At 41.9% G+C, this 12,062-nt stretch overlaps 1 protein-coding gene across 12 annotated transcripts in view; it reads left to right on the forward strand.

Moving 5' to 3' along the window:
* GRAMD4 (GRAM domain containing 4) overlaps window positions 1-12,062 on the forward strand; it is a 76,952-nt gene that overhangs the window by 25,069 nt on the left and 39,821 nt on the right. For all 12 annotated transcript variants that reach the window (XM_040657095.2, XM_040657125.2, XM_040657079.2 and 9 more), the window contains exons 2-3: window positions 1,408-1,618; window positions 9,626-9,746. In XM_040657095.2, coding sequence (XP_040513029.1) covers window positions 1,408-1,618; window positions 9,626-9,746 — 332 coding nt within the window. The remainder of the gene's footprint in view (window positions 1-1,407; window positions 1,619-9,625; window positions 9,747-12,062) is intronic.

Genomic DNA, 12,062 nt, shown 5'->3' on the forward strand with positions numbered 1-12,062 from the left:
TTTTAGACCCCTCACTACAGGATAGACATCAAGGCTCTGGAGTATGTCCAGAGAAGGGCATTGAAGCTGTGAGGGGTCTTCAGCGCAGGTCTTATGAGGAGAGGCTGATGGAACTGGGAAGGTTCTGTCTGGAGAAGAGGAAGCTCATGGGAGACCTTATTGCTCTCTACAGCTGCCTGAAAGGAGGTTGTGTCAAGGTGGGAGTCGGCCTCTGATCCCACCTAAGTAGAGATAGGGTGAAAGGGAATGGCCTCAAGTTGCACCAGGGGAGGTTCAGGTTGGATGTTAGGAAAAGTTTCTAATCCGAAAGAGTGGTCAGGTGTTGGAATGGGCTGCCCAGGGAGGTGGTGAAATCACTGTCCCTGGACGTGTTCAAGATATGGTTTAGTGGGGAAATATTGGTGGTAGGTGAATGGTTGAATTAGATAATCTTAGAGGTCTTTTCCAACCTTGGTGATTCTATGATTCTGTGGTCTCTGAATTATAATTTAAGTCTAAATTCAAGTACTGCTCGCAGCAGATGTTATCTCCAGGAGTGAGATGTGTGCATTTCCCATCCCTCCAGATGAGGTGGCATCTGCACCCTCTGCAAAAGTGCTGGCTGAACTGTTGCACTCAGAGTAACCATCTGCTTGCTCTGCTTTTAAACAATGTGAAAATCGCTAATAAAGTGATTCTCCTTTATACTGAAAAGAGTTGTAGAAATCTAGCAAAATTGCTTCCTTGAGTATACAAGATTGTTGGTAATGGTAACATTAAGGATTTGAGCTGTATATTTAAATATCTGTTATGTCAAATTCAACCATCTGTAAATTTTTGATGGGATCTTCTGTGTGGATCTACCTGTCAGCATTCTTCAGTGAATCCTTGTTACCTTCCTTTTTCTTACTCTGAAGTAGGAGAGTGTTATGATAGCCTTGCTACCCTTTTTCTTCAGTTTTTCAGGGAATTTAAAGATGAGTTGTGATGTGTAATGGGTTTTCAGGTCTTTGATTAGACGGGTCAACAAGCTGAAGAATGTGAACTTATCAACTAAACCTTTTTTTGTTTAAAGTAACTTGTTGGGCACTGACTTCTTAATAGTTGCTTTGGGGGCAGGTTGTGAGGTTGTTCCCATTCTGTCTTTAGAAGTAGCCATGAGAGAGGCTGTAACAGTAGGGGAAGATGTGCAGGAAGATGGTAAGTTATCAACTACTGGAAAACAAACCATGCGTCTGTTACATTGGGGGGGGGAGGAGGGGGGAGGGGAGAATGCCTCTTCTAAAAAGCTAAGCTGCAGAATGTTTTTTTCTTCTAGTGACAGGAAGGCTCTTGAAAAGATGGCTGTAAGTGGGTAGTTAACAGTATGTATGTATTTAGGCTTATTGCAAGCTTTCTAAAGTACTCTTGATATCTTGCTTCTTGCAGAGACTCCAACCGTCATGTTAAGGTAAAGCAGAAAAGTGCAGTGCTGAACATGCTAAAGAAGTTGGACAAAATAAGGTTCAGAGGTCACAAGAGAGATGAGTTCCTTGATTTAGCAGAGTCTCCAAATGCTTCTGACACTGAATGTGGAGATGAAATCCCAGTGAAAATACCTCGAACATCACCCCGAGACAATGAAGAGCTGAGAGACCCTGTAAGTACGAGGTTTAAGTATTGTTATATTATGTCATTGTTGGGTAAAAAAAACAAACAAACAGAAATTAATAATTCCTTGCCCCCTATATTTTGGATTTAACACTTGAAGATTTGTGGAGTAAAGCTTTAAGTAGGCTTCCACACTGTAGAAAGTTCAAGGTACTTTCTTAATAGTAGTGTTTCCTCTTCCTGCTATTGTTTTTAGATGTTATAGGTTGACAGGTCTGTTAACTTTGGACGTGCTTCTGAATGCTCTCAAGTTTTACTTGCTGTGTTAAAATACTAATAAATATGAAGGAGAGACTTCTGGTTGCTTTTCAGCTAGAGAAACTCTCTGACCTGCTCAAATGCCACTGCCCAGAACTGTAGGCATACAATTTCTGATGGCTTCCCTAGAGGGTTGTGCCACCTCGTTGGTTACTGGAGTGTTGTATCGTGATGCTGCCATGTTTCATGTCTGTCTTAGCCCTATGCAAGACTCTCCTGCTACAACGTTTTGACACTCGTAAGCAGAAGCAACTGAATATAACAGCCTTCTTTAAAAATAGAATATTTCAGGAATTGTTAAATATTGTTTTTAAAGAAGAAATAAACCATATAAGGAGTCCTCCTTTTAACCTCTTATGTGACTGTGGTCCTTGAGCTTGGACTACTGGCTACGATGTTAATTACAATTTGGCAGTTTAACTGTTGAGGTCAGAATCTGTACCACTCTGGGAACTCACAGCGTGGTTCTTGGACCCAGATGTGGTCCAGCTGTTATCTGAAAGCTCCTATTTCAAGCAGCACAAAGCATGCTCACTGCTTAGAGGAATCAAACTGAAAGATTTCAGTCTGTGTAAGGTTAAGCATTTCCTTTGGGTTTGGCAGCCTGTATCCTGTTCAGTAGCTATTATTAATGGTGCCTTTTTTTTTTTATGTATAGTTTCACAAACGGTCTTTGCTTATATGGAGCTCTTTTGCCAGATTTTGTTTCCTATGATAATGGAACAAACAAGTGGTAATGACAGAGCATTTTTGTGTCACAAAAAATAAAACCCTATTGTATTCATATCATCAAGCTCCTCAGACAAAGAAGGTCTTTTGAATACCTTCTCTTTGCTCTTACTCTCCAAAGGCATCTGTCCTTTGTTACTACATATCTATTGTGTGTATTGAGACTACTCTGTGTTTCTACTCTTCCAACATGGTATTATCTGAATTTATCTTAGGTAAGTAGTGGCTTATTCTCATCCAGCCACCTTCTCAGCATGCAGAGCTGAACAATTTCAGAAACCAATTTGAAGAGAACCACTTTGCTAGCTGGCTGATTACATGATGTGGAGTGTCCTGATCTAACTCTGTGGGATACAGTTGAGCACAGGAAAACAGAGAGAAAGGGAAGGAAAGAAAAGCAGGAGCGCTATCAAACTTGTTTTGCTCTGCTCACACTGACTTCCAAAGCCAGTGTGGTGCTGGAACCACGGGGTAAGGGCAGCAGCTGTGTTACAGATAGTGGTAGAACAAGAGAACTTGGATGAGGAATGAGACCTGAACTATTAGGAGTAAGTTTCACATGGGAAGTGTGAGGGATTACCATTTTGCTCTGGGGGGCTTCTGTCCTCCTAAGCACTGCTGCCCCCCCATAAGACAAAGGGAGAAGAAATAATCCCTAGTGCTGCAGAGTTGCCAGGAGTAACCAAAGTCATTCTTCTGTATTTAAGCCAATGTTAAAATAGTGGCTGAGATCGTGTGAACAGAGGGATTCTGAGTTATGTCTGTTTCTTGTTGAGATCAGATGTTTGAGTTCTGCCCAAATTGTTCTCCTTGACTAAAACTCATATCTTAGATTGTTTATACAGGGTGGTCGCCTTTCATAGGCTTTGTAAACACCGTAGCATTATACTATGATTATGCCATCTGGGAGAGGGATCAAGACAAGACCAAGTTGGGTGGATTTCTTCCTAATGAATACTTCAGAGAGCTCTTCAAAGCAGACAGAAGTCAGTGCAAATCTTGTGCATAAATGGAAGTTAGGTCGTGTGTATTTTCACGTACAGGTGAGCTGGTGCTGTATTTTCACTTCTGTTGCTTCATTGTTTCTCTTGAAATCTGAGAGGGGAACCGCTGAGCTGGGAACAGCAACACTGGTGGCTTAGAATGGAGCATAAGCGTGGAAATTTGAGTCTCAGTCCCCTTAAGTGCATCTTCAGTACATGGATGTCTTTGACTCCACTGTCAGCCATCCCTTTGTTAAAGGCTTCTTCTTTGCCTCTCATTACTTTTCGTTTTCTTTTAAATTTTCAGACTGGAGTATTAATCATTATGGAGCCATTAAAGAAAGACCTCGGTCTGTTAAAACAGTACAGCAGTTACATGAATGAAAGGCCCCTTGTGTAGTGGTACTCAGTCAAGGGTACGTAGTGCACGTTTAGAAATGTGGAGATTAGTTGCCTCTTCTTTATGTATGTTTGAATTTGTCAAACACGTGGAAAAACTTGTCACAAATGGAGTGTTTAGAGGAATAAGCTCTGTCAAAAAAGGTTGTAGTTGGAGCACTTTAATGGTGTGCAGAGAAGAGTATTGTCTGTGATCCAGCTCCAGAAAGTTAAGTGAATGTTCAGTCACAAGCCACAAACAGAGCAGTGGAAGTTAGTCCCACAACTTCACATCTTATTGGAGTAACACATGTAGAATTTACATCCTATGGACAGAGGAGGGATGACTAGATGAAGGAATCTTGTGTGCTCTATCTTAAACTGTAAGCATTACCTATTTAGCTCCATAATAAACACCTGGGCCTGTGTTTGGGTAAAGCAGCTGTTCCATAGGAACAGGTTGGCACTGCTAGGGGAGCCCTGGAGTTGAAGATTTGTTGTTTTTCTTCGAATTCATTTGAATTCTGTTCAGAATCTTATGTACTGTTGAAAATGTGTTGCTCTTACCTTGAACTAGTTCAGTCTCGACTTACAGGCTGTCCATTTACTTGTGTAGTTACTTCATAGCATCATAGAATCGTTTGAGTTGGAAGGGACTCTTAAAGTCCTTTTCCAGCTCCCCTGCAGTGAACTGGGATGCCTACAGCTAGACTAGGTTGTACTTCTCCCCTCTCTGCCCTTACTACCTGGTACTTCTGGGATAGCAGCTACTTTCTTAGGTGTCTTTGGGTTCCTGGACACTGTGACCACATCATAGCCCAGACACTGTGTTGGTTCAGCTCTTAGCTAAGCGTTTTTCAGTTCTTGAATGGCTTTCCAGATTACTCCTTCCTCCCTACTTTAGCATCAGTTTTTTTGGTAAATGTGGACATTTGGCTCTATATGCAGCACTGGTATTTCAAGCTTGTTTTGTCAAAACACCCCAATTATTGAATCAACTGTGAGTAACCTGGTCCGTTCCATCCTCTTTATAGTGAAAGTATTAGCATTTGTCATATTGTGTTGTTGGAACTTCACATAATATTTATTACTTGATTAATTAAAGCCCCTTTCATTCAGTGCTGTCACAGTTCCCTATTTTATAGATGCCACATCTGCAGCCTGATTTGCTAAGATGCAAATCTTCAGGGCTGGGACTGCACCCTGGAAATCATGGCCTGTCCTTGTATTTGCCAGTACAGGCTTGTCTTGCCTTCTTTTTGTCTCGTTGTTTTGTGATACAGGTGAATTTACGCACTGTTAATGTTAAAAGTGTTCCATTTTTATAAGAGGGAGAAAATATTTCCTAGTACATGCAGTGAATTCAGTACAGCAGAGGATCACGTCCCCTTCGGCAGAAGAGAGGAAGAGCAAATTTGTGTTTCAGCCCCTGGAGCTTCTGCACTGAACTCAGGGAGAATTTCCAATTGAAGCTCTCTGGTACCTGGCATATTGTACAGAAAGCAGCCTAATCTACTTATGCAAGTTCCCTGCCAGTGCTCTAGGATTAAATCTGAGTTATTATGGCGCAGCAAACATTAATTTAATTGCTGCTCCAGCACGGTTTGGCTTTTCCTGAAACATGTCAATTAAAACCTTAAACATTTGTGTATCTGTTGCCTCATTTACATTGATTTGAAGATATAAAGACTCAGGCAAACATTACGGATAAAATAAGCTGCCACTAAAATAATAACAACAACAACAAAAAAGATCTTGCAAAACATAGCAGTGCTTTGTGAGCTGTCTGCTATGGGTGTGCTTCCCAGAGCAGCTATTGAGGATTAACAGTTGATGCGGATGCTTTGTTCTTGAGCCGTCTGGCTGGGTGTTTTTCCCTTCCCTGCAGCAGGTACTTGCAGCAGCCATGGTGAGCCCTTGAATCTTTGAGCAAAGAATCTTTGAGCAGTGTCAGTTGAGAACAGCAGATTAATTCTCATGGCGTGTGGGTATACGAAGGGCTGTGGGCAGCCCTCGTGTGTGAGGGTTCTAGTTGGGGAAGGGGAGAGAAGGGCAGGATGTTATATCTAAGCGAGTGTCTCCAGGTGTGGCAACCAATGTGGTGGGCAAACTGCAGCGAAAACAGCACTCATCTTTACCTGTGTCAGTACTTGTTTTATTTGGGAACTGTTCCTCTCTAATAGGTTAATTACAGACCTGGAAACAAGACCAACATCTCGTTAGATGTTCCTATAGAAAAATCTCTATGTGAAGTTGTGTGAGTAAATAGAAGGAATTGGACAGTTGCACGTCTGTGTAATGCTGACATGTGCTGTGCTGAAGAAGGAAATGCATCCTTATCTGCTGAGCAGTGGAGTGCCTTAGACCTCTACTGCAGCTGTGCAGTGATGGTCTTTGTGGTGCTCAGCACCCAAAACCAAACGCCAGGGCTCTCAGGATACAGGGGTGTAGAAGGTAAGGAGCTCTCAGGCTGAGAGGTGCTGTTCCTAAAAACCTAACCTGCAGATGGCTTTAAAAGCACTTTTGTGGGCCAGTGAGATTTGCTTTCAGACCTGGAGCTGGATGAGGTGTGGAGCAGGAGCTCAGACAGCAGATTAGAGGTGATCTGTCCTCATCAGCAATGTGCCTTTAACCACTCTGACTCGAACTCTTCCTGCTCGACTCTGTGGCATTTTGCTGGCTTCCGAGGCACTGTGAACTCATCTTCGCTAAGTAATTGTGATTGCCAACATTTTAAGAGGGTCCCTGTGTCAAACAAAGCTGGAGAGTTAGAAGGGTATGGAAAAGCAGAAATCTATGGAAGCCTTTAAGGCTTTTACTGAGTCATACAGAAGCAAGAAAGGGCATCTGTACAGTAAAGTTGTGTTAATCCAATCCCAGTCCCTGTGCTGCCCAACAACAGCTGAAGAAAGAAATGCTATTACCCACTTAACACAGGAATTACAGCAGGAACATTTTTTATTAACCTGTGAGTGGAGTCAATTATGCATTCCTCAGACAGGCAGCTGACCTCCAGTGAATGTAACAGGCTCATTTCTTACCTTTTTAGCCCATTAACACCTCTTGACAGAGCAAGGTGTGTTGGTGTGGAGAAGAATCTTCTGTGACAGAAGTGCCATCTGCTTAAATGTCTCCCATCTCTTTCCTGTATGTGCTCACTTTTTTGGCCCCGCTCAGTGTGTTCAGTAATACTTTATGGTATCTCTCAGTTTGGAATGGGTGCTCTGTTTGTCACCGAATTTGCGTTGCTGTGCATCTCATCTCACTACTCAGGTTAAACCACTGCATTATTATACAGTACTTGCATGCTGTTGCTCCTGGTGTTCTTAGCAAGCAGCCTTATATTTTAATTTGTCTTTTTATTTGTTTCCCTCTCTCTGACTTAGGCCGTTTGGGGTTAGTTTGATGACCCTCAGCAGGGGGGTTGAAACTAGATGATCTTTAAGGTCCTTTTCAATGCAGGCCAATCTATGATTCTTTGTGTACCTGCTGATTTTTATCCCATTACTTGGGTGGAAACTTGAATATCTCAGACAAGTATTAAGCCCCTTCCTCCCTCCACTCCACCTGTCTTCTATCCCGTCTGCTTTGCCTGGGGCTGGGGACCAGGGAGCAGCGTGCAAGAGCAGCGTGCCTCTAGCAGTATGGCTGAAGTGTCACAGCACATGCTACTGCACAGCCCAGTGTGCAAAGCTTGTGAGCACTCCTGATGAGAGCATATTACTCTCTGGCCTTTATGTTTGGTTTTTTTTTAGCTGTGTATTTCTCAGCAGTGTCTTTAGCCAGTTCCATATCTAATCCTACATGCTGGGGCCAGAAGCTGTCCTCTTGCACAAGATGTACCTCTGCCAAGCGTGTTTAGCTCCCTCCTATATGAGTCACAGAGTGATAAAAACTCGGTCACAATATAAAATCTGTGCTTTCATGTCTGGGTAGCGTTCAGTCTGTGTTCTTACAATGCTTCCTTCTGCCTGCCTGTAGTGTGTTGCAAGGTGCTGCTGCCTGACTTCTGCCATACCTTCCTTAGTGGGGCTCTGTGTCTGGTGAGCAATAACACTAAATCCTGCAGCACTGAATGCCCGCAATCCAGGCTTTAAGATAAGAAATCAACACTGAGGTTAATCACCGTCCTGTGCTCATCTGGAAATAAACTGCTGCTTCTCACCAGGCTGGAGCAGTGTCAGGTGGCCTCACCGGCTGGATGGGAGATGTGGTACGTGGGCAGCAGGATGCTGCGCTGCATCTCCCCCTGCCAGTATGGCTGTGGGCTCTGTCTGTCTGCTGTGCCGTGCTGCTGGGATGCTCGTGCTCCAGCTGGGAGCAGCACAGTGCCGACAACTTCTCATTATCAGGGCTGACAGCTTGTGGGGTTGTGTGTGTCACTGTGGCACTTTCGGGACTGGAAACAGAATCCCTGCTTGGCACCATGTGAAACAAATCCAGGTGGGCAGCTGGTGCCAGGTAGATGTCCTGCAGTAAATGCCCACTGCTTCTTCATTTGAGTTCGTAGACAGTTCTGAGGTTTAAACTGTGTCTGTTCAGCTTGAGCAAGAAAACAGATGTTTAATAGGTATTTCCACACTGCTTTATTTAAAAGAGCAAATCATTCCCACCAGTAAAAGTGCTTTGCAGCCTGTGATCTTTGTACATCTTTTCCTAAGACATAGAAAATGTATTTTAATTAACTCTCCTGTAAATTAGCTGAGTTGATGTAAGTATGTAATTAAACTGTCGCAGTTAAATGTATGTAGCTGACTTCAGAAAGCAGTAGAGCTCCTGTATGTTTTCAGAGGTAAACAGGGGTTGGGGAAGTGTTTAAGATAAATCCCTCTTTGTCTGAATGTCATTTCCAAGATGTAGGCTCCTGTAATGCACTTCAGTTTGGACTCCTACAAACCTCATCAGCAGCCTTCTTGTAAGCAGCGGGCACTGCATGCAGGGCCTCAGCCTCCATTGCTGAGGAGATGCCCTCACACACTCCCTTCCCTGCTTTCTGAAAATGCTCACTTGATGAGAAATGGGCAGCATTACCTGCCTTCTGCTGTGTGGGCTCACTTTTTTTCTCTGCTCGCTTTGTGGAGGTGGTGGTTGTCACTGCTGTTTTTAACTGATGACATTGCTCTTTAATTCCTGTCTCTGGCAGTATTTCCCATGCTCAGGGTTGACAGCAATAAATCAGTCAAGACAGTCTCCTGATTCCCCTCACCTGGACCTCCAGGATGCTCTTTTAGAGTTAATATCTAGAATAATATTTCTTCCATTAGCTTTTCAATGTAATGTGTAAAGTATGTCACATCGTTCCTTAACTGGCGAGGGGAGATGGACAGTAGCTTTTCAAATCAGCAGAAGAAAGGGTAAATAATGATACAGCATAGATGCTAAGGGGGCAGAAAAATAAAATTTGTTTTCTGTAACTCCTTGAGGTCTGCATCATTCAAATTCACATAGGAGAGATGCTGTGCATTGGATTAGTTTTCACTCATTCGTTTTTGCTTATTTAATGCAGACTAAGAGACATGCAGAATTGCTGATACTTGTATGTTTCTCCCATGGCTGTCTGTTTACTGCACCCAGAGTAAGTTGGTGTATTTAAATGACCAAAACCAAATGTGCATCTTAGCTGTCAGTGTGTTCTGGCTTTCTTACAGGCTGGTCCAGGGACCATCATCATGGCTTCAGGAGTCCAGGATTTTAACAGAACGGAGTCTGACAGACTGAATGAAATCAAAGGTCACCTGGAAATAGCCTTACTGGAAAAACACTTTTTGCGTAAGTATAAAATGAATACTCTGTGGAAAGGAATGGCTTAAGCCTGCTGAAAAAAAAAAAGACGATGTGTGTTCTCGAAAACTGCAAGAGGTGGCATCAGAATTCTGAGGTATGCCGATGGGTAATGCAGGGGCTGACATTTCTCTGAGAAGAATTTACCTTTTCCAAGGCTATGAGATCACTGAAGTATTTTTTTTTTTTTAATGGCATTTCTCACAACATACAATGCTATGTGACAAATGCTGCTTATTCAAAACCTTGGTGTTGTAATGGAACATTGTTGGAAGGTTCAACCTCTAGTGCAATACCACCAACATCTGCCTTGGATATCGTGGGCCAACATAATAAAACAGGAGGAATTATTTACAGAGCAGCCCTCATTGCAACAGATCAGTACGGAAGACAGGCATTCCTTGAACTTGATAGAAGCAGAGAGCTCCAACAAGTAGAGTTCTCACTCAGCTGTTTTCCCAAATGGTCATTTTAGTGGATAATTTTTGAACTTCAGAATATAAGGGCTGTTTTTAGACGCTCAAAGCTTGTCAAACGTTTTCGAAGGATAAAAATAACATGCTAACAGATTCTATTCAATAACTAGATTAAAGTCTTAAAATAATTTAAGATTCATGTTTTGCCTTCAGCATGTTCTCAAGGACTTGAAATTAATTTTATGTGACTTGTTTATCTTTTGGCAATATTTCTTTGATGTTTTCTTCCCCTGAGTGCAAGAGGGAGGCATGATAAAGAAACTGGACAAAAATGTATAGTGAGCTGATATCAGCTTCCACTGATAACATGGAAGAGGTATCATGATTGATCTATCAAGCAAAAGCTGGTTGTAATTTATTTGAATTCTAGCTCATCTGTGCAGTACTGAAGTTACCTCATACTTCTTATATCCCTGGAGTTGTATTGCTTAAGCTACTGTTATCAGATTGTTCTTTGAACCAGATGGGACTTTTGTGATTTCCTACCATAATCTGGTGTGTAAGAGAAAGTAGGCCTTCCCAGAACTCATTTCTGGCTTGAACTAGGACATATATCTTGCTATAAAAACACTGTATGGTTGCCAGACACTTCCACTGCTGGTGAATCCATTTGCAACCTTTAGCATGTAGTTACAGGAGCTAAAAAATGTGTAGGACACACGTTTTTGCAAATAGTTTTTGCTTTCAGGCTTATGCTGCGGTCTGAAAACCTTCTTACCAACCACTTTAGCACCTGTAATTGAATCCTTTCCTTTTGCATATTGATGACAAACCTCAAGGTTGGAAGATAAGGAATGTAATTGTTTGAGGATATGTTTGGAAGTTCAGGCTATCAGGGGTGGTTCTGGTGGGTTGGTCAGTCTCACTCCAGCCCTCCTGCTCAGTCAAAAGCTCTTTCCTGAAGCCTTGGCTTTGCTTTAGCTGCAGTCATTCTTATCCTGGTGAGTTTTTTGCAATTCCATACAGAAAAACAAAAGAAAGAATGATCAACTGGTAAAGGAATAAGCACAGGAAAAGCTCAGTCCTCACTCCCACTCTACCCCGTTCAGAATTTTGGGCTGAAATATATAACTGTGTTTGCCAGTTGGAATGAAGTAGGAGTTGACTTTTTGGAGTGTGATTCCTGTATTTATTAATGCTCTTCCTTATTTCTTTGAGGTTATTGAGTTGGAGGGTTTTTTGTGGGTTTTTTTTCCCTAGAAATGCTGTATTATATATACATATATATATATATATATATTTTTTTTTTTTCTTCCCAGAAATGAACTGATGATAGGCAGAAAAACATATTTGAAATGTGCAGTTTATTTGCTTTATTTGCCTTTGGAAGAAAGCCTGGTTTTTAGTGGTGGTTGTTGTTGTTTTGTCTTTTTTTTTTTTTTGTTTTTTAGTCTTACTGCTCCAATAGATGTTTTTTAAGGTTATTAACTGTATCTGCCTACTATTTTTTTATGTCTATTTTTTTTTAATTATGGGTTTCCTTAAGGACTCTTAAAAACTGTGAGGTGTACTCCCCACTGTACAGTATGTGTATATACAGCTATGGGTCATTTTACGGTTGTAAGAGTATAGCTCATTGAGTAGCAGACTGCTGATCTTTCCTAAATTACAACCAGTCATTAGATGGGTGTGAGTAAAAAGTGCAGTTTGGCTCAGTAGTATTTTCAGTAAAACACATCTACACATGACCATAGCCTCTAAAAGCTGGAAAGGAAATCTAGAGCAAATATTTACCCAACACACACACAAACACACACACAAAATAATGTAGTTGTCTAAAGGGAGAATATCTTAATCCGTGGTGCCAAATGAACCCCTTCCTTCCTTT

This window comes from Gallus gallus, chromosome 1 (genome assembly GCF_016699485.2).
Source record: "Gallus gallus isolate bGalGal1 chromosome 1, bGalGal1.mat.broiler.GRCg7b, whole genome shotgun sequence".
Classification (NCBI taxonomy): Eukaryota; Metazoa; Chordata; class Aves; order Galliformes; family Phasianidae; genus Gallus; species Gallus gallus.